At 43.5% G+C, this 21,367-nt stretch overlaps 1 protein-coding gene across 1 annotated transcript in view; it reads right to left on the reverse strand.

Moving 5' to 3' along the window:
* Positions 1-21,367, reverse strand: part of WIF1 (WNT inhibitory factor 1) — a 38,905-nt gene that overhangs the window by 6,599 nt on the left and 10,939 nt on the right. The window contains exons 2-6 of the mRNA XM_009634301.2: positions 17,702-17,810; positions 11,632-11,772; positions 6,769-6,864; positions 5,247-5,342; positions 3,798-3,893 (exon numbers count right to left, since the gene is read on the reverse strand). Coding sequence (XP_009632596.2) covers positions 3,798-3,893; positions 5,247-5,342; positions 6,769-6,864; positions 11,632-11,772; positions 17,702-17,810 — 538 coding nt within the window. The remainder of the gene's footprint in view (positions 1-3,797; positions 3,894-5,246; positions 5,343-6,768; positions 6,865-11,631; positions 11,773-17,701; positions 17,811-21,367) is intronic.

The following is a 21,367-nucleotide window of genomic DNA, read 5'->3' on the forward strand; positions in this document are numbered from 1 at the left end:
GAGCCTGCCTCAGACTTAATGCCAAGTCTCCCATCACCAGACCGTCAATCCCTTGTTAGAATTTGTCTGCATTGCTGAACTACTTAAATCTTCACTCGTCTCTAGGAAGGGTTCAGTGTTCAGTTTTGGGCCCCTCACTACAGGAAAGACATTGCATTTCTGGAACGTGTTCAGAGGAGATCAACAAAGCTGGTGAGGGGTCTGGAGCACAAGGCTTACGAGGAGCAGCTGAGGGAACTGGGGTTGTTCATCCTGGAGAAAAGGACGCTGAGGGGAGACCTTATTGCCCTCTACAACTGCCTGACAGGAGGCTGTAGCCAGGTGGGGGTTGGCCTCTTCTCCCTGGTAATGGGCAATAGGATGAGGGGAAATGGTCTGAAGTTGCACCAGGGGAGGTTTAGGTTGGACGTTAGGAAAAAATTTTTCACCGCAAGGGTTGTCAAGCATTGGAAGGGGCTGCCCAGGGAAGTGGTGGAGTCCCCATCCCTGGAAGTATTTAAAAGACAGGTAGATGTGGTGCTTAGGGACATGGTATAGTGGGGGGATGGCAGGGTTAGGTTAACGGTTGGACTTGATGATCTTAAATGTCTTTTCCAACCTAAACGATTCTATGATTCTAAGGGTGAGCACAGCCCCCATGAGTGAGGTCACCCCCAGGCTGAGGGAGGCTCACTGCCACTTCCCCGGGGCACTCTCGGGCCATCAAGAGCTACACCCTTCCCTCCTTGGTGGCCATAAGCACCAGTGCAGCTTTTCTTACTGTCATACAAAACCTTTTTTCATCTTTTCTAATCCCACAACATTTCCTGGATTCTTCAGAAAAGTGATTAAAAAAAGCCCTCCCTAGATTTAGCACTAATGTTTACCTGAATCTGTGAGCCAACAAAACCCGGAACCTGGGGCAGGCAAACAGCTTCCTTTCCTTTTTTTTTTTTTTAAAAGGGTGTTTTAAACCTGAGACTTGCACCTGATCATTAAATTATCAACACTCGTCCTTTCTGCTGCTGGCTTGCTGTGCTGAAAACCTCAGCAAATGAACTCATCTCAGGATCACAGCCTCGATACCCCAGGTAGCACTTGCTCAGCTCTCGACCCCATCAAACTTCTGTGATGCATGTCTGTATTGCCAATATAAAAGAAACATTTGTTCCTAATGTGAAAAACTATTTTAATAGCCCTGAAACAAGATTCATAACCAGCTGATGGAACAAACCACGATAAGGAGAGTTTCTGCAAAAGCACTATTTCCCTGCAGAAGCCTTTGGAGAGGGAATCTGTAGGTATTCTTATTTGGATCCAAAGTCATTAGTGACCAAAAGGAGCAATGCTAAGGAAACCCAGGGATTCTCCTAGTTCTTGAAGTAAATCTGGAGAATATGGGGTCAAAGAGTCTGATACCAACTTCCAGAGTTGCATTAGGCAAATATTTGGCTCAGGGCAGCTCAATTAACTTTGGACTAAGGCATTTTCACAGAATGAAGGAGAGAGTAATAACTTTCTCTGTTACTGAGAAATGGAAAAAGGAACAAAACAGTTGGTGACAAATGGGGGAGGAATCCAAAACAAAATAAAACTCTCTGGACTCAAACTGAAACACTAATTAATGACAATGCGTAGCTACAGCTAGAAAAAATCTGGAAGACTGTGAATGCTTGTTAGCATTGTAGGCTCGGTCCAGTACATTTCCCGGGAGTCTTAGAGAATGATTCAACTATTAGACAAGCACTCGAAATCTTTAAACAATATTGAAAAAAAAAATTGCAGTTTCCAGAAGATGGCTTGTTTCTCCCCTTGTTATTTCAAGACCCCCATGACTGAATGCAGCTGGCCCTGGATCTAAGAAAAGAGACTGAGCTGTGTTTCTTCTCTGGTGTTTCTAAGCCTCATCTAGCATTTTTTGCAGTCTTCCACTGTTGTGCTGGCTGTGCACTGTGGTGCAGCGCCCAGAGGTGGGAGCAGCCATCAACTTGCAGTCTTCCACTGTTGTGCTGGCACTGGTGCAGCGCCCAGAGGTGGGAGCAGCCATCAATCACAGCCTAACAATTGCCATCCCAGCTTTAAAAAAGCCAAGGCAAGTGTATAGCTTTCCTTGCTCTCATCAACACGATCCCAATTTAGCTGTTAGCATACTCTGATCCTGATTTTTTTTTTTCTTTTGTACAGAAACTAGTTTGCTGCCTGTATTTTAATTAATGTAATTTGAGTTGCACAGGTAAGCCTTTGCAAGAAGCCAAAGTCAGTTGTAGCTATCCCAAATAGAAGTAGACAACAATGAGCTTAAGAGCCCCCGGAACAGACCAATTAAGTGGAGCACCCTTAACTATATGCACTGTAATATCAGTTCTAAGAATTTTCCTGAAAAAACCTGACTACTGACATAAAATACATGCTTCTCAAACTTTGAACCAAACCTTGTTCATCATCTGAGAAGTATCAGCAGTTGACTTCTTGGGGACTGAAGAAAGAAATGAGGTTCTGTCAGAGTGTCAAATTTGAACTTGATATAAGCAAAGGTAAATTCAGTGGAAACCCACACGGTTGTTCTTGCTGACATCTGATCTGAATTTCTATCAGAGGGCAACCTTTACTAATTTACTGCTTCTGTTTAGCTCCAGTTTTGATTAGGTAAAATGCCTTTTAATGCATAGAGATATGGTGAAACATTTATATAGGTCTACTGTTTATCTACATGTAAATATGTGCAAAATGTAGGTCTTAAGGTATCAGTGTTCTTTCTTCTAATTCATTTATTGTCCCATATTGGCAGCAGTAGAGTTTATTTCCATGTGTTTCCAAATTATTTGATGATACCAACTTCATAACTCTAAGAACAGCCTGTCTCTACCGATGTATATTAAGAAATCAGCTCTTAAGGGCTCTCCCAGGCCAAATGCTGCTCTCCGTGCTCCTGTGAATGTGCACAGACGTGCATTGGGGAACGCCAGTGAGATTATTCACGGCCGGGAAGCTCCTCGCACAGTGTCCTGCTAGAAGCTTTAAGCCCAGAAAGAACGACCTGGGTATATGTTCTCAAAACTGAAATGCTCATACTCTGTTCAAGTCTGAGGAACTATAGAATTAATCCGATTTAACCGAGCTATGAGAAAACTCTTCTTTTAGTGAGATCAAATACTTGACAGCTGACCTCCCAGGTCTGTTCCAGCCTGGCCGTATCTCCACCCCCAGCTTTACACAGCACACTTAGATCAACCATGAGCTAAAATATTGTGAATTTCTTTGATACTAAACTTCTGAAAATAGCAAGTCTTTCGATGTTTGTGACACAGATTTTCAAGTTGCCATGTGAATGCAACCTAATATGTTAAGTGAAGGCTCTCAGCTCTTACAGTTCAGTCTTCCCTTTACCCCAAACCCTTCTGTCCTCAGCTTACAGTAGCCCTTTTCAGAGGTGCGGGCTCAAACCTAATCTGCTGTGCACAAGTACAAATTGCTGTAACTTTTGAAAATAGCTGCTCCACACAGGCTTGGCACAGCAGCACATCTGTCTGCCGCAGAGTATTCCTTGCGTACTTACACCTTGAGGGCTAATACCAAGCCCAGTTACTAACCAAAACAAAACAAGGTAGGAGATGAGATGGTCTAGCAATGAGTCAAACTTATCAGTAGGAAACTCATTTGAAGGCATGTGGCACCTGACTCTCCAAGGGCCCCAACCTGCCACGTGAGACCCTTGCTGTGAGCCCAGCAGAGGCAGGTAGCACTTCATCACTCAGACACCAACACTCCAATAAGCTGATGTAAGTAAGTGAAAGCAAGCACATGGAGATGCTACTCACTAATTTCACATTGGTCTCCTTCATAGCCCGAAGGACAAATGCATTTTCCCAGATAGAAACACGTTCCTCCATTGAAACAGGTTGTTGTGCAGTTTGCTGAAACAAATAAAACAGGAACAAACTAAGTCACTAATATGAACTCAGTCTGACTTGGCCTTAATGCTTTCTGCTGCTCATCATAAACAAACATCGGGTAGGTTTAAAAAAGTTGCATTAACATCTTTCCACCTGGTTTACAAAAGAAGACTGAAACGTGGTTTTTCCTACATGATGCTTTACACGGGCACACACACCAGTCAGTATAGAAAGAGACAAGTGAACAACCCAGCAATGAGATCCCCGGGGACAGAATGTGTTGTGTCTTTATCAATCCTCACATGTAAAGCTCGTTGAAGGATCAAGTCTCTATTGCTATTGAAACTGCCAATGTCTGATAAAAGGAGCACAACCTAGGACTGGAAGTTCCTTCTACAAGAGCGTACTTCACTACAGTTCTTAATTAATGCCTTGACTAGGAAGAAACCTTTATAAGTTTTTGCTGTGTGGTGACATAGATGCAAACGCTGTCTCTCACCTGCTAAATTACTTACATTGTGTAAGACGCGACTTTTCAGCAAAGAGCTGGGATTCCCATTAATCCTTCAAGATATGGGGAGCATTTCATTACAGTACACTTTTGAAACATTTTTTAAATGAGGTAAAAGTCTCATCAAGGACTAGATACCAGTCAGAAGGACGTTGACAACAACAGTTGGTGCAAGCATACTGAATGGCCTAGGAAGTTTCCCTTTATTTTGCTGGAAAGTCCACTAGGACCTTTTGCGTTTAGTCTTTACTTCATATAGTTCTGCAACAATAAATGCAACGTGATGTGCTGTAATCTGCTCTGCCATGAGCAGGTCAGTCATATCTCTGCAGGAAACTACTTGGTTTTTTCTACATGGTAGCTTGGACTGTTCCAAATTACTGTCCTGAACAACTGATGGCTCCTTTTTATCCTTCCTGAGCCACAAAGCAGCAACAAAAAAAAATGAATAGCCTGCTTATTTTTTCATGTGTCCAGCTGCAGCGAATTAATGTACTAAATAATTAGCAAAACTAATTTTACTGCAGGAAACTAGAGTTCAAATAGAGGTAATTTTTTTTCCTAGGCCAGAAATATAAGTGACTTTTGTGGTAAGTCCCACAGCTCTCAGCGTAACTAAAGCGATTATCTAAATTACCCTTCACAGAGCTGGCGTATATGGATGCCTGCACATTCAGCTGCAAAAGCACTTCCAACAGCTCCCAGGTCGTGCTAGAGCATCTATTTGAAGAATCGCAAAACTTTTAAAACTTACTTCATCACTTGCCTGACTTTCCAAAATCCACTCCTAGAGGGAAACTAACTCAGGGGAATAAAGGGAGGCTGCTGAATATGGAGCCTGGGGGGGCTGGGCTGGCGGTTACCTTTCTCGCAGTTGATGCCGTAGAACCCCGGGGGGCAGATGCAGAGGCCAGGTGTAATGCAGAGCCCACCGTTCATGCAGCGAGGAGCACACAGCGCTGGGGAGCAGGAATAACAGAAAAAAAATCATCGCTGGTGTGATAGCAACTGGGTATTCGAACACATGGCACGTTGTCTCCTTAAGCTACTTTTCCTTCTGCTGAATGCAACAAGTCACCTTTGTAAAGTGTCTTTCTAAGTGGGTTAAATCAATTACATCTCTGGTTTGCATCTGGCCATTTGTACAGAGAGTTAATAAGAAAGTGAATATTAAATTATGTTCAGATCTGTGTGTAAGCAGAAATTGCCAGTTTAATTCCAAACTGGGGAGAGCAAAGTGCCCACCTACACCCTCTGGATATTTGAAGTCATCGTGTCCGTCCGTCCCCCCACCTATAACTGAACTCTGACGCTGCAGCTGGTGCCTCAGCTCTGCAGACAGGACTGTTGCTTTAGGGACTGCGCTCAGAGGTGTCAGCAATTCGGAGGGGTTCCCAGGCAGGCTTTATCATGAACCCTCCCTTCTCCCTCTGCATACCTGAGCATAAGCATGGCTACGTAATTTAGGCTAGGGGAGCCTGTCGCGCAGCCTGGTTTGGTGACCAAAATGTCCTGCATGCTCCCCGTGAACCTTCTCCAGAGCCCCTGTGCTCTCTCAAGCCTTCTCTGCAATTGTGGCCACCCCACAAGTTTCTCCCAGGAGGGCACATCAGGTGGCAGTGCTTCATTTCGTGGTTGCCCACAATTGGTACATGGAGCAAGGCTGGGTCCATACTACTGAGTTAAACAGCATCCAGGCATGCGGCCAAGTGGGGGCACAGCATCATCTATCTTGTGAAATTATTGGTGCTGATCCTGGCACGGCTTTGTCCCTGCCCAACTGGCCAAACCCTTGCAGGCACAGTGGTTTGCTCCAACTCAAGTCACCCCAGGGAAGATCTGCCACTGGAGGAGGTGAAGGCAGAGATAGGAAGAAAAGCTAGTTTCCTTGCCAAGTCACTTAATTTCTTGGTCCCCTGTTCCTGGAAATGTTGTTTGGAGCTTTTAGCCACTAATGGAAAGGAGGAGACTCTTTCCTTCATCTTCTCATCTTTGTTGTCAGCCTGCCTCCAAATTAGATCTCCAAATCAGAAATTACCTCCAAATAAACAAATGCTGAACAACAAAAGTCCTATGCTTTGTTTCCCAGCTAGTCTTCATTAGCAGAAGAATTTTATTTAACCTTTTTACCAGATGGGTTCCCTGTGATTAAGGATTGCTTAACTATCGTGTCAGTTTTTGTTAAACGTAATCTCTTAGAGAGAAAACATCTTTCTTGTAAGCAGTTAATGTTTCCATTAGACCATGGATGACGATAATAATTCTCTTACATGTGTGGACTCAAAATACAGGAAATCTTCAGAAAGGCCATCCTTTTAGGAGAAGCTATGTTTTTTTTGAGCTTATGGTAAAGAAGACAGTTGAGAAGATTTTTTTTAAGATTACCTTTCTCACAGTGAGGCCCGTAAAATCCATCTGGACATTCACAGACGTGCCTTTCATTGCAAAACCCTCCGTTTCTGCATCCTCCTGGACACTCCGCTTCATAAAATATAACGACAATCTTAATTGGATATTACATACTTTGGTTGTCAGCCAACTTTTGGTAGGTTCAATATATCCCTTTGACACAACAGTAAAAATATTTGCTTACAGACAGGCAAATGCTGGCAGAAATGGAAGTTCAGCTAAGACCTCCTCAAGAGAAATTAGTTTCTTTTTTGTTAGTCCACAAATAGAGGTTTCATCACGTGTTCAGACAAATGCACGATGTGCCTGTTGACAGACTGTGCATTTCCATTGCTCTGTTGTTCTGTAAGTGCATGGGTAATGAGGATGCTCTGCTCAGTCAGGCACTTTCTCCTCCACGTGGAAAAGAGCAGGCGGTGCAGGACTTGCATCGCTGGTTAGACCTGCCCTCCGTATGCAGGACCAGTTTCAATTTCTGCAGCCTTAAGTAGACTGCAGTGCAACTTGCATTGCATTAATTGCTACATCTGTTAGTACTGAGGTGACAAAGTGATGAAATCTGTATCCAAATGAAAGAGTCAGCTTCAAGGCTAGAGGAAAGAAGGCCAGCAAGGAAGATGAAAGCATTCCTGCACAGTGGTCCTATATCATCATCCAACTCATTCACATCTCAACTATTGATAAGACACTGGTTAAAGCATTTATCAATGCTGGCTGCATTATACAAGGACAAGAAATACCTCTGGGTACCATCACCATCCTCAAAACACCAGAGTCCATTGAACAAGAGGCAAAACAAATCGAACCCTATGGAACCCCATGAAAACATGACTGCTGGGTAGATTGCTCAAAAATACCTTCCTAGATCTCTCACAGAGGAGGCAGCAGGCAGGAATGGCTGCCTACTCCCATTAGAAAAGTGAACATCACTTGTGATCAGTGGTACCAGGGCCACAAGGCAGCTTTAGCAGAGTAGGCATGACCTGCTCATCTCAATGCTATGCTGTGTGACACTCCAAGTGAGAAGCTTCAAAAAACTCTGAGGTAGGCCAAAATTCAGAGAGCAATCTTATTGCAACCATCTCAACCCAGATTTGGAGGTCATCCATTAGACAGCAATAGGCATCATGTCTTTTTTTTTTTTTTTTTAAAGTGTAACAGTGCTGTAAACATCGTGACTGACAACACCTGCCAACAGCATCCTTACTTCTTCTCCATTGCCTTGTGACCTGATTTCATCAGGAAGCACTGGAACCTACCATCCATAAAGATGTACCATTGATTCACACCGGTTCCCAACTGAATAATACCTGAGTTCAAATTCAAGCCGTTGTAGCCGTTAAAGTGCAGTTAAGTGGTAAGGAGTAGCAGGATGTCTATAAATTCAGGAGGGTCAGGTTGCCTGACACATTTTTGTGGCCCACAGAGATTCTTTAAACTGTAACTCCTATTAATACAGAGGAAAAAATAACCTGGGACTTGAACAAATTTGAATGATTCTCCTTTCTTCAAATATTTGAGGCGGGTGATGTATCTGTTAGTTAGATTCACACACAAACTTCTGTTTTTGAAAATGTATCTAATAGGTGATTAGAGCCACAGGAAATGATGCCTCCTATAACTACGAGCAGTATTCTGCTGCACTCATGTTACAGCTCTTTATTTAGTGGGATGCGAAGGGCAACTCTGAGACTAAGCAAAAGGAAGCCAGCAGTGTGCCCAAGTGGCCAAGAAAGCCAACGGCATCCTGGCTTGTATCAGGAATAGTGTGGCCAGCAGGAGTAGGGAAGGGATCGTGCCCCTGTACTCGGCACTGGTGAGGCCGCACGTCGAACACTATGTTCAGTCTGGGCCCCTCACTACAAGAAGGACATTGAGGTGCTGGAACAGGTCCAGAGGAGAGTAACGAAGCTGGTGAGGGGTCTGGAGCACCAGGCTTACGAGGAGCGGCTGAGGGAACTGGGGGTGTTCAGCCTGGAGAAGAGGAGGCTGAGGGGAGACCTTATCGCCCTCTACAACTGCCTGACAGGAGGCTGTAGCCAGGTGGGGGTCGGTCTCTTCTCCCAGGTAACGGGTGATAGGATGAGGGGAAATGGTCTGAAGTGCCAGGGAAGGTTTAGGTTGGACATTAGGAAAAATTTTTTCAATGAAGGGGTTGTCAAGCATTGGAAGGGGCTGCCCAAGGAAGTGGTGGAGTCCCCATCCCTGGAGGTATCTAAAAGTTGGGTAGATGTAGTGCTTAGGGACACGGTTTAGTGGTGGGATGGCAGGGTTAGGTTAACGGTTGGACTTGATGATCTTAAAGGTCTTTTCCAACCTAAATGATTCTATGATTCTATGAAAGAAAATCTGATGTACTGGTCAGATGGCTGGATGCTGTGTACAACTGCCAAACAAACAGGAGAGGTGTAATTTTAAAATGCTCTTCCATCCAAGGCTATAGACACATGAAGCAAGAAGTGTTGCTTTAAAAGTAAAGCTGTTTGCAGCAGTAGTAATAGAGGTAAAGGCTTTTTTGTCTTACTGTGTTCCAACACTGTACTCTAAAACTCTTTCTGGAAATGCTTCTCTCTTTGTACACAAATGCAGAGCTGCTATTCATTACAGAAAATGCATGCTTAAATACATACCATTTCAAACAGAAAAATAGGAAAACATAATTTTTTTGTGTGGCCATCTTTTAGCCACAACAAAGCCTCTCCTCTCCCACAAAATTGCTCCCTTGCTCCCCTCACTTCCTCTGGCGGGGGCCCTTCTGGACAGCCAAGAATGACTGGAAACAGTGACCGGGGCCCCAGCAGGAGGAATTGGAGCTCCTCACCATGAACAATGTCTTTCAGGGGAAGGAAACTCACCCCTACTCTAACACCAACTGGTAGGGACATTCTATCCTTCTCAGCATCTGTCCCAAAACACTGTGGTGTCTGCCTCACAGGACAGAGGGCAGGAGTGGGGGTTACCTCAGCACACGCTGGAAGAGACGAGGTGAGAAAACTCCTCCTCTGCCCACCTCTAGAGTTTGGGAAATCATCCTCGCATCTCTCAGCTGGCTCTGGGAGCAAAGGACAGGGACAATAATCACTCCCAGCTTTCCTAAGGGGCGATATAGACTAGATATAAGGAAGAAATTCTTTACAATGAGGGTGGTAAGACACTGGAACAGGTTGCCCAGAGAGGTAGTGGAGGCCCCATCCCTGGAAACATTCAAGGACAGGTTGGATGGGGCTCTGAGCAACCTGATCTAGCTAGCGGTGTCCCTGCTCACTGCACAGGGTTTGGACTAGATGACCTCTAGGGGTCCCTTCCAACCCAAAACATTCTATGATTCTGTGATTCTATGATTCTATGATATGATGCAATACTGATAGATTGTTAAATATTACATCTCATATCAAAATAGTAACAACAACAAAAACTAATAGCACAGAAATGCTAACTTGGATGAATGCTACTACTAAACTGAGTTTGGAGCCCTCTCTGTTTAAGCTACATTTTTCCTCAACACGGACCTGTAACTGCTTTCCCCATCAGGTTACTCCAACGCTATTTCCAAAGTTTATTAAGTTCAGTATCTTTGAACTGAACTGAAAAGAAAAAGATAGCAAATGTTTTGCTGTATTTACATTAGACACCCAACTTCGCATGCAAGGTATGATTTTACTTCCACTAAGCCCCCATTTTCCTCCGTGTTTCTCTGCCCACTTCTCCCCTCCTCCACTTTCCCTGGGCTAATTGGCAGCAGCAAGGCTTCAAAGGAGACAAGCAGCTTTGCTATTTAGTTCTAGTGAGGTTTCAAAGAATAAACAAGTCCTGCTCCCACTGCTCGCTCTTTGAAGCCACCCTACAGCCGAGTAGCTCAGAGAAAAGAGCGCCGAGAAGAAAGCGTGGGACTGGGAATGAAGATTTAATAGGAGAAGAATAAAAATCTCACTCTTTGTACATCAGCCCTGCCATGGGTTAATTTGACACAATTGCACACGGCATGGGATAACTGCCTTATCTTACATACTGATTTTTCAATTTCCACAATCTCAGTTTAAAGTGATAATTACAGTTGTTTGTAGTGTATCAAATTAACCCAGAAAGTCTTATTACATAGTGTTTATGGTTCTTAGATTGGTTGATTAAACAGATTCCCTCCCTTCCAAGTAAACACTGCAATAACTTCATGGTGCCCTTCTACCAGTGCATTCCCCCGTGTGTTTACTGCTTGATGACTGCAAGTATTGAGGGCCAGCTTCCACCACCTTACCTGTACCCAAACCCAAGAGGTTGCCATCTGAGCTCCAGAGAAGGTAAAGCCAAATTTTTCAAAAATGTTCTGATTTAGGATTTTAGCATTCAGTTTGTACATGCAAGTTGAGATTTAAGGAACTGTTGAACTGTGGCCACAAACAGTATTTATTGAAGTCAGCATCCCCACTACAGATCCCAGAAGTTCAATTCCCCAAATTATGTACCACTTCTGGAAATGTTAGCCTCAGCTTGTTTTCACAGGACTAGCTCTCCTCCAAGCACCTCAAATCATTTGCCAATGGGTGCTTCTGGCACGATACATTTCTGTCAATGTCCTTGATGTGCTGAGCTGTGAACGGGAGGAGAAATGCCTCCAACCCCGTCTGCTAAGGGAGACATAGTTGATAGTAAGAAAAGGGTTAGTAAACGTGTAGTAAATGAACAGCAAATCCACAGACAGAGCCAGAACAACCTGGAATTCACCACCATTGCTACACATTGTGTGAGCACTTTATTTCCATCTTCTCTAGCCGTTCTCCTGAATGAAACATAAGAAAGTTAGGTGACCAGCTCTAATGGTGCTTCAGCATGTCCTCATGTTACCTTGCTGACAGGTTTTAAAGAAGATGGCATTCTGAGGAGTCTGCAGAATAATATTGCCTTCTGAATTCATTATGATCACATTCACTTCAAATGCAGCGACTCCATCTTGTTTTCCAAGGCAAGGAAATCCAACCTGAACGACTTAAAAGGAGAATAACAACAATATTTATATTTACATGCAAATATATCTATATACCTATAAAAGCACACATCAAAATACTAAAAAATATAAATAATATTTCTATTTAAACTTTAGAGTAGTGCCATTGATGAAAACCTGTAACACAGTGATGCACAGATCACCTTACTCATGGGCAGCCCCAGGACTGGAAGCACAGCAACACAGGAGATGAGCTGGCGCTCATTTACTGACACAACCCCAACAGTCCGCAGCACAGACAGCGATCTTAACACAAACATACTCTTGGCTGCAGACAAGGCAATTACTCATGTGGAGATAGCTAAGGATACACCAAAACAAGCTGGAAGCCTATATTTAATTTTCTAAGCTGAGTTGATCACTTCTGAGTCTAAATTTTGCAGGGTTTCACACAACTCCTGCAAAAATACCTTACACATTTTGGAAAAGAAGTTACTTTTTCTGTTTTGGACATTGCAATTAATACTTAAATAAAACACTGATTTAATCGAAACTTACTCCACGAAGTGCTGGCAAGATGGTACACTTGATAAAGAAGATCATGGGTGCAAATATTTAAAAAGAAGACAAAGACACATCACTCTGACAGAACTTGTTAAGTGCAGCAATACTTGGAGATTGCTTTTCCAGGAAATGTATTCAAACACTTTTGAACTATAAAGAGTTTAAGTAAATAATAAAGGCCAGTAATCTGGAGTATTTTAATGAGGAAGCAAGCCTGATACCTCAGAGCTATGGAATGCTCCTCTGTGATTGTCACAAGCGGTCTTAAATAATCTTCAGATGAAACGATATTATCTCTTTTCTTCAAAATTGGCTCTTCCTAGCTGTTTTATAAGTTAGATCCAGCTAACAGAAATTGTTCATTCATTTCTTGTGAAGCTGGCCTGAGATTTCAGAACCAAATATTGAGCTAACATTTGGTTTGTTTTAAATTGCTTGTTGTAAAAAGTTTTGCAAGTCATAATTGGGCCATTTTTGTTATTTGTTGCCTTGGTAGAATACAGAATAATTTATCGTTGAAACATGTTCTGCTTCTGCTGAGTCCTACAGACTGAAAGGTCTGTTGCACCTTTCATTATAAAGCAATTTCACTGTTGAAGCACTTTCACACCGATCTTTTAAAAGACCGTTACAGAAAGGATGTAAGCATGTGGTAAGAAGGAAACTCATACAGTGGATCAAAGATAGTTTAAATGCAGTAAACTTCTTAAACTGTTGTAACCTTCTTACAGAGCAAGTGCAAGAAATCAGTGCTTGTACTGGGATGTGTGTGACTTAGCTGAGCAAATTCTTATGGGGAGGAAGGTATGGCAGAAGTTGAACGATGGCACTATAGTCATATCTAGACTTCATTAAATCAATAGCAAACCCCTGACCTCCCCTGACATATGGCTGGGGGTTTAAATGCCTAGGGCAAAGACCAGGCATGCATCTCTGAGGGCTAAAGTCTGAGGGGACAGGTTGGAAGCCCCTTATTCCAGCACTCCCCACCCTGGAAGCATCCATCTTTTTGGACTTCCCACATGTCTGAACTCCAAAGCACACAGAAATGCAGTAAAGGACCCCCCGTGAGCAATGAGCACCCAGATCCCCACTAAGATCTGTGGTGTTCAGAGCTGAAATAAAGTCCCTAAACTCTGCCTCAATCCCTGCCTTTTTATGCCTGTTGGAATTATGCTAAGCATGCAGTAACAGCACTACAGTCAAAAAAAAAGCACAGAGCAAAAGTTCCTTACATCCAGAACCATGGCCGTGAGCTCCTGTGGGCTACATAAGCACTGAGCAGGGCTGTGGCGGGGCAAACCTCAGGTGTGGTCCCTGCTTCCCAAATTCAGGATGCAGTTTACATTTGCCCATCACTGGCCAAAAACAAGGACAGGGAATCACAGCTCAGGATTTCTCCCTGCCAGCCATCATCCCGCCACAGAATCGCAAGCCACAGAATCGCCTCTCCTGCAAATTTATATTTCTGCATCCTCTGGAGTGCTTGCACCCAGGGTTGCAGAGCAGATGGCTCTAGCAGGTGGGAGGAAAATTTAACTGTTTTGAAAAGGAACCTAAGGAAACCTAGTGATTTATATCTAATGTAATATTAGCTGGCAATTAGAATGCGTTCCTGGGATCTGGAGGAAGTAGGTTTAATCCCTTTTGACTGGGAGCTCATGCCTTTTCCTTCTGTTCAGGAAAGCAAGGTTCCCTAAGTTGTCTCCAGTAGAGGCAGGTTGAGAGTAACTCCTGTGTATCTGCACAGCTCTTCAAATTTGCAGGCAATTGCTTTACCCACTTGGTTAATATGCAAAAGCCATCACCAAAAGCCACCTACAGTCTCAGGGGTGGGATTGCTTAAGGGACATCTCTGAATTACCAGTCCCCGTAGAAGTGGGCATGCAGGGTCTGGAGAAGAGTGGGAGTCCATACACAGCCCTGCAGCCCACTGTCCCGCTCTATCAGCATGGCAGAGCAAGCACAGATGCTCCTGCACCCAGAGCAGGCTTCAGCTTCTCCCACCGAGCCTGGAGAGAGTTTCAGCACCGTTGGTTGCTCAGCACGCATGTTTTAATGTGTCAACACCAACAGTGGGCAGGGAGAGGAGGTGTCCTGAGCCTGACCAGTGGGCTGGGGGCCTGTGTGTCCTGCACGAGGCGGTGCCGTGTCGGCAGCCTGGCACATCAGGTTGCACCAGTGGCACTGGCACAGCACTGCACCAGTTGGTGCAAACTGGGACAGGAGGGACCAGCTCAGGTCACTTAGGGGGCCAGCTCCACAAGCCACTGCATTTCTTCTGGGTGCAGACCAATAGCTGGTTTGACCTTCCTCAGTGTGGTGCTCAAAGTGTTAATCACTGCCACTACCAAAACTGCTTGACTTTGTTTTGAACTTGCTGACCTCCGTTTGAATCACTGGATTTTTGCAGGCCGTCCCCTGTGAAAAGAGCAGCCAGCCTCTTTTCCCTGGACAGGTACCCACGCACCATTCAAACATCTTTTGGACAAGCTGAGTAGTCCTAGCTCTTTAAACTCTCACTGGACAGCATCTTCTCCATCCCTCTCACCATGTATTAACATCTTATCATGTGGCTAGGTGCAACAATACCTGTGTTGTGAGCGTGAAATTGGGTAGCAGTCCTGGGATTGGGGGATGGGATTTTCAAATAAGTCTAAGGAACCTAAGTGGTTTAAATCTAATTTAAATTTGAGGATAATTTGATGCTTCATCTCATTAAGGACCTACTGGATCAGAGAAAGTTGAGAGAAGGACAAGAAGGCTGCATCCAATGAGGAGCAACTCAGTAGGCTGCGACTCTTCAGCCTGGCAAAGAGAAGAATTAGGGGAAATATAACGGACACCTACAAAATCATGACTGGCATGAGTAGGACTAACAGTAAGGATTGACTGCTGTCTCTACCAGTACAAGAACTAGTGTCCATCAGATAAAGCTGTTGTAGCCAGACTTGAAACAGCAACAGGGGGATCTTCATGCAAGGGGAGGCAGTGAACTCCTTCCCAAAGCCATTGAAGACACCAGAAGACTATATGGACTCAAGAAGAGCCTGGATAAGTACTGGAAAGAGAGATTTGTAATCCATGTGGGGTTATAAAAAAGACAAATCAAGACTCAGGAAATCCTCTGAGCTGAAGCTAGTCAGAGCTGGGAGGGTAAACAGAAGTATCACATATGCTTGCCCTCCCCTTGCTCTTCCACAGGTCTTATGGCCATCATTGACCATAAGACAAAATGCAGGCTAGGCAGGCCTTGAAGCGCTAAAGCCATCCTTATGCTTTATTGGTTATAGGCAAATACCCTCAAAGAAGTTTTAAAAGTCCACTGATTTTGACAAGACCACTGAGTTCAACTCCCTCTGAGTAAGATATGAGGAAGAATCCTCATTCTACTTTCCCGCTCTCATGTCTAATACAGCTGTCTGTCCTCTTTTATTCCTCCTTAATTGTCTTCATTCTAATCTTTCAGGCTAAAATAATTTTTCAAGAAATAACTTAAGACTCTTGATTTGCTATTAAATACAAGCTTGCGACTGAACAACTTCTGATATGCATATGTGTAGAAAAATTATTTGGCAATGCAATAAATTCAGCCAAACTAGACTAGTCAGCACAGTTTTGTGAACATATAAATTATAGAAATAACTACAAAGTAGCCACCATTCACTATTTTTATAGCATGTATTTATTTAAGGCTACTTAGTTCATTTTGGCCAGCTAGCAGGCAGAGTAATAAACCCACCATCGTGCTGGTGGCTCACTGTTAAATAGCGCACGTGCTTCAAATACCATACATGTACTGATTATCAATTGCTGTTAAGCACTGGCCTCACTATAATGCCAAACAGAACTTAAATATGGCTTATATATACTAAATGCAGTGCTCCATGGGAGGCAACACCATGGACTTGCCCATATTAGTCCTGGAACTGAGGTACCAGTGCTGTGAACAGGGTAAGACCTTTTTGGCTTTAATCACACCTCCTATCACGATGGTTAACAGACCTTCTGCTGGAACTGTGAGATCGCATCCCCGGCCTCCCTTCACTTGTAGATCATATGTTTTCCTAAACACAATCAGAAGGGGTTCGCTTTGGTTTAGCCTTTCTAGATAGTTAAAAATTAAATGAGAAAGTAGCTTAGAGTAGAGGATGCTGAGTGCAGAGTTTCCCACATATCTCACCTGCTTTATATGGAGGTGGAAATAATCTCAATGCTCAACAGGAATTTTGCCTTTGTGACCTTTTTAGTTACATTTAGAGTAAATGTCTTTACTTGCCAATTTATTTGGCTTGCAATCAATTAAATTACAGCAATTACGGTGCAAATATTATATCACTCTTCATCCAAATCCATTTTCAGTACCACTCATTCAAACCACAGCAAATGGAGAGACCAATCATTAATGTTAAATTCCAGGTCCCACAGTAAAAAGCTGTGCTGCAACATTACTTCGACGCCATTCTACTACAAGCTGAAAACAGAAGATATCAAACACAAACTTTCACAATTTATACATTAAAAAAAGAGAAGAGAAAGAAAGACCAGTCAAAGATGTAAACCTGTGTATCTGTGCTACACTTGGATCCACATGCAGCCTCATCCTCTCCTTCCTTTTCTCACTTCTCTCCCATTTTTTCCCATGTGGTCTTAGGTTTGCTAAGGCTGATCATGAAACCGTGATCACTAACACACGACTGTCACCCAGATGTACATTTCCGCCTTTGTGCCAGAGACAACCACATATTAGCCCTAGAACAGATTGTGTAGACTGTTATCCATCCACTTCAGAGCAAAGGGGATTCAATAACCCCTCATGGGAAGCTGGTTTACCCCACCCGGCTCACTGTGCACCACCGTGCTTCTGGAGCACGTGTGCTGGCTTGGGGTCAGCCTCTGCTGTGGAGCTACAAGCTCCAGTGAAGGACTGAGAATGCACAAGGAAGGGAAAAGCGGTAAACGATAATATCCTAAACTAGAACTTGTGTCTTTGAGCTGAACGTCAGGTGACAACAGCTGACCCCAACTGAAAGTAAAACGTCCACAAACCGCAACCTCTGAGAAACAGAATAATTTGATAACCCTTCCTCACAGTGATCAAAGATTTTGCTTTCCAAAAGCTGCATGACTTGAGTAATAATATTCATGCACGTGAATCTTAGGCAACAATTTTGCACAAGTTTCTGCTGGTTTATCTACACATAAAAGCTTCATGTGGCTTGGCTCAGACAAAATACGCTGCTGTAGTCAGGCAAGGCACTCACAAACTGTTCAATGTCAAGCACTGTGGCAAGCATTTCTTTAGCAATAAACTTCAGAACTGCAACTCATAGTAAGACATTTAGACTTTACTGGCTGTGGAATATTTTTTACTGGAACACAATTTATTATATCAACAGCACAAACCTGATGCTTTATGAGGAACTGTTCCAAGCAGAGGGATATTTATGGTTGGATCTGCCATTATGCCTTTATCCAAAGAGCGCAAAGACAGGAACTCATAGAAGTACTCAGCCTATGACAAAATAAATAAAAAATCAGTATGTATTATAATTGCATTCATGGAAGCAAACAATTTAGCATATAAACTACAGCAGAAAATGCCACACTTTTCATTATGCCATTCACTGGATTTGTTCCCATTATTTCCTTGAGTGCTTATTTACCTAAGCATAATTTTCAGATAATTTCCTCTTATTTCAGAGATTGCAAGTGGCCACACAGTAATCAGGACGCAGCATAATAGCACGGAAAATGGCATGCATACAATGAACAAATGTTATACAGAGAACCCACACGTTTTATCTGGAAGGCCACAAAAAATGTATGAACAGCAAGTGAATTCTTAAAGCTGTGTGTTGGGCAGAATCCTTCTGGAACTGACTGGTGAGCCTGGATGATCTGCCTGCACCACAAGCACAGCTTGAAGGACATAACACATATGATGTGACTGTGGCGTGAGAATATCCGAGCTTGCTCTTGGTTGATCTGCAGCGCCCAGCACATTGCCTTGGGTAAACAGTGCCAGGCCATGAATATCCACGTTACTGGAGTGCTAGGGCACATATCTTGCTTACAGCTCTGACACCGCCTTGTTCAACCTCAGGTCATTAAATTGTTCCAAGGGTGGGGCTGAGACCTTTCCTGCAGAGTTGGCTTCATGTCACTCATCATTAACTGCAACATAAATGATTTGTTTTGGCGATCCCCAGAAGGCCTTGCCATGATTTTAAAAATACTTTCCACTGCTTTCATCCTACTCCCGATAGGTACCTGCATTGTGGCACAGATTGTAGGCTTTGATACTTTCTTCCCTGGGACCCTGGCCTCTCTGTTGAGTCATCTGCTCAATATTTCTTCATATTCGATGCAAAGTGACGCCATGCGTCTGCAGCGTAGCTGTACATGCCATGTACATCTGAGATGTATGCATCTTAGCATAGACTGGAGGCTTCCACTACTGTCAATGGCACAGCTGCAGGTGTGCAAAGGCAGTGGGAATGAAGCTTTCCCTGAAGCCTGGCTTCTCATTTACCCTGAAGCACATGAGGGATTGCAGGTAATTGTACCTGCTGCTCTCAGAAAAGCACCTGAAACCTTAGCATGGGCACTGGCAAAAATGTGTCTTCATCCAGCAACCTGCTGATAGTAGACAGTATTGTTATGTCTGCTTTTTAGCTAAAATAGTCAAATAAAGAGAGATTAAAGCCAAAATTTTATGAGAACTTTGGGCTGATAAATGGTAAATTTATGTGTACCAGATGGTAGTCAATGTCCTTAGCCAGAAGACTGTCCTTTTTCTCCTGTAAATATCCTGGCTCCCTAGCACGAGGAAGACATGGACTTACTGGAGTGAGACCACTGAAAGGCCACAAAGATGATCAAGGGACTGGAGCATCTGACATACAGGGAGAGGCTGAGCAATCTGGGACCATTCAGCCTGGAGAAAGCTGAGGGCGATTTAATCAATGCGTATAAATAGCTGACAGGGGTGGTGTAAAGAAGATGGAGCCAGGCTCTGCTCGGCAGTGCCCAGTGACAGGACAGGAGTCAATAGGCACAATACAGAAAACTCCATCTGAACCTGAGAAAACACCTTTTTAGTGTGTAGGTGACTGAGTACTGGCATGGGTTGCCCAAAGAGGTTGTGGAGCCTCCATCTGTGAAGATATTCAAAACCCAACTCAACACAGTCCTGGGCAAGCAGCAATAAGGTGACCCTGCTTGAGCAGGGGTGTGGACTAGATCATCTCAAGATCAGGTTGTCTGGTTTAAGGTCAGCCTCAGCCCTTCTGCAGTGTTGTGCTCTGCTAACTTGAGCAGAAGCCCTAGCAGAATGCAAGAGACCATCTCCCTTCAGCTCCTGGTGACACCAGCAAAGCGCTCGTGAGCTGGGTAGAAAAGTCGGTCTGAAATTCCTGATCAGCCCTGGCAGGACATCCACCTGCTCTGTGGGGACAGCAAAGAGACCCCAAACAGCATGCAGGGGCTACATGCCGCATGGACAATCTTCAGAGGGTGTTGTGTAGGCACAAAGACCTCAGAGGAGGACTCGCAAAACAACTGGGAAGGAAGCAATGAAAGTTTCTAAGGGTGGGTTAAACACATGGAGTATATGTGGGAGGGAGAGGGGACGTGGAGAGAAGCAGTAAAACAGGAGATGAAAAGTGAAGTCTGGGGTAATGTTCAAAAGGCTGCTTTTAATTAAAGACATTTTTTTCCAATACAATATACCATGCCAAACTACGAAAACAAGCCATAAAGTCAGATTGTGAACATTTTTGTTTTCAAATAAAACTTTGGTTCAGAAAAATTATTATATGTCTCCACACATCTATAGAATAGTGCAGTGAGTGAGTCAATGCTGTACTGTCTGTTTCTCATTGGTTAGCTTTGATGTTTGGTTATATCTAAACCAGGTCATAATGGGTTGGGATATTAAAACATTATGTTCTTAGCATTCTAGTAAACAACAACTGGTAACTAGACCAAATAGCTCCACTCCCATATTTCCATTCCAGCCATGCTGTTGTAGCAGGTCGGATTGTGAGCCAGAGCCCTGATTTGTAGGAAAGGAACGGGAATCCTATTTTCTAGAGTCGAAATGATGCCTAAGGACAAAGACAGAAAGAAAGTTCTCTGTGGGAAAGGGGACTGATTGCTGCATGAGCCACAATACTCACTGCCTTTCAAGGAAGGAATTCCTCTAACCAGAGTAGAGGCATAGCAGCAATTAGTGCCCAAGGCAGGAGTACGTTCTGTTCACATGTTAAAAAGATGGGAAGAGACATTGCACAAGCAAGAGGCTGCTCAGGAGGAAAGCCACCCATTGCACTGGGGGGGAGATACCTGCTCTCCCCATTTCTGTACAAAGGTTTGTACACCTGCTGAGCTGACAAAAACTGAAATTCTTGAAATGATAGTAAGAAGAACTGAAACACCTCAGGTAGATCCCGAAAGCATGACTTCAAAGTTACGAAGCCATGTGCTGCAGAGTACGTTTGCAAATCATGAGTGTCAGACTGAGTTGGTTAAATTTTGATATTAAAATTGCATACAAAAATCACAATGTAGAGAGGCTGCACAGTGGAGCAGAGTAGCTTGACTCCTCAAACCTGTGAATCTGAAACAAGATTTGGCTGTCATAAAACCTATCTATTTGGAAAAAATCTATCTTGACACAATCCCGACATCCAGTCTCCAGCATTGTCCTGCTGTAATTTGAGTTGATTGCCAATTAACGTGCATTAATCATCATGACTGAAAAGCAAACAACACTCTCGGCAAATATTTACCATGCTCCAGCCTAGCATGAAATCTAGTCATGGTGGCTAATTGAAGAGATAGGTCCATGCAATTAAAATATTGTCTAGTGACTACCAAAATTTGTGCTGTAAGTGGCCATTGTGAGTGACCTGGTAGTGGGAACAAAATTTCCTTTGACACTGTTGTGAGAGAAAGGGGAAAAACCCATAATCCCTTTTAGATTATAAAAATATTTTCAATACTATTTTTTTTTTTTTAAGCCAGCCTATGAACTGTCGGATAAATGAGGGTCAAAATTTGGTACTG

This window comes from Egretta garzetta, unplaced genomic scaffold (assembly GCF_000687185.1).
Source record: "Egretta garzetta isolate BGI_Z169 unplaced genomic scaffold, ASM68718v1 scaffold792, whole genome shotgun sequence".
Classification (NCBI taxonomy): Eukaryota; Metazoa; Chordata; class Aves; order Pelecaniformes; family Ardeidae; genus Egretta; species Egretta garzetta.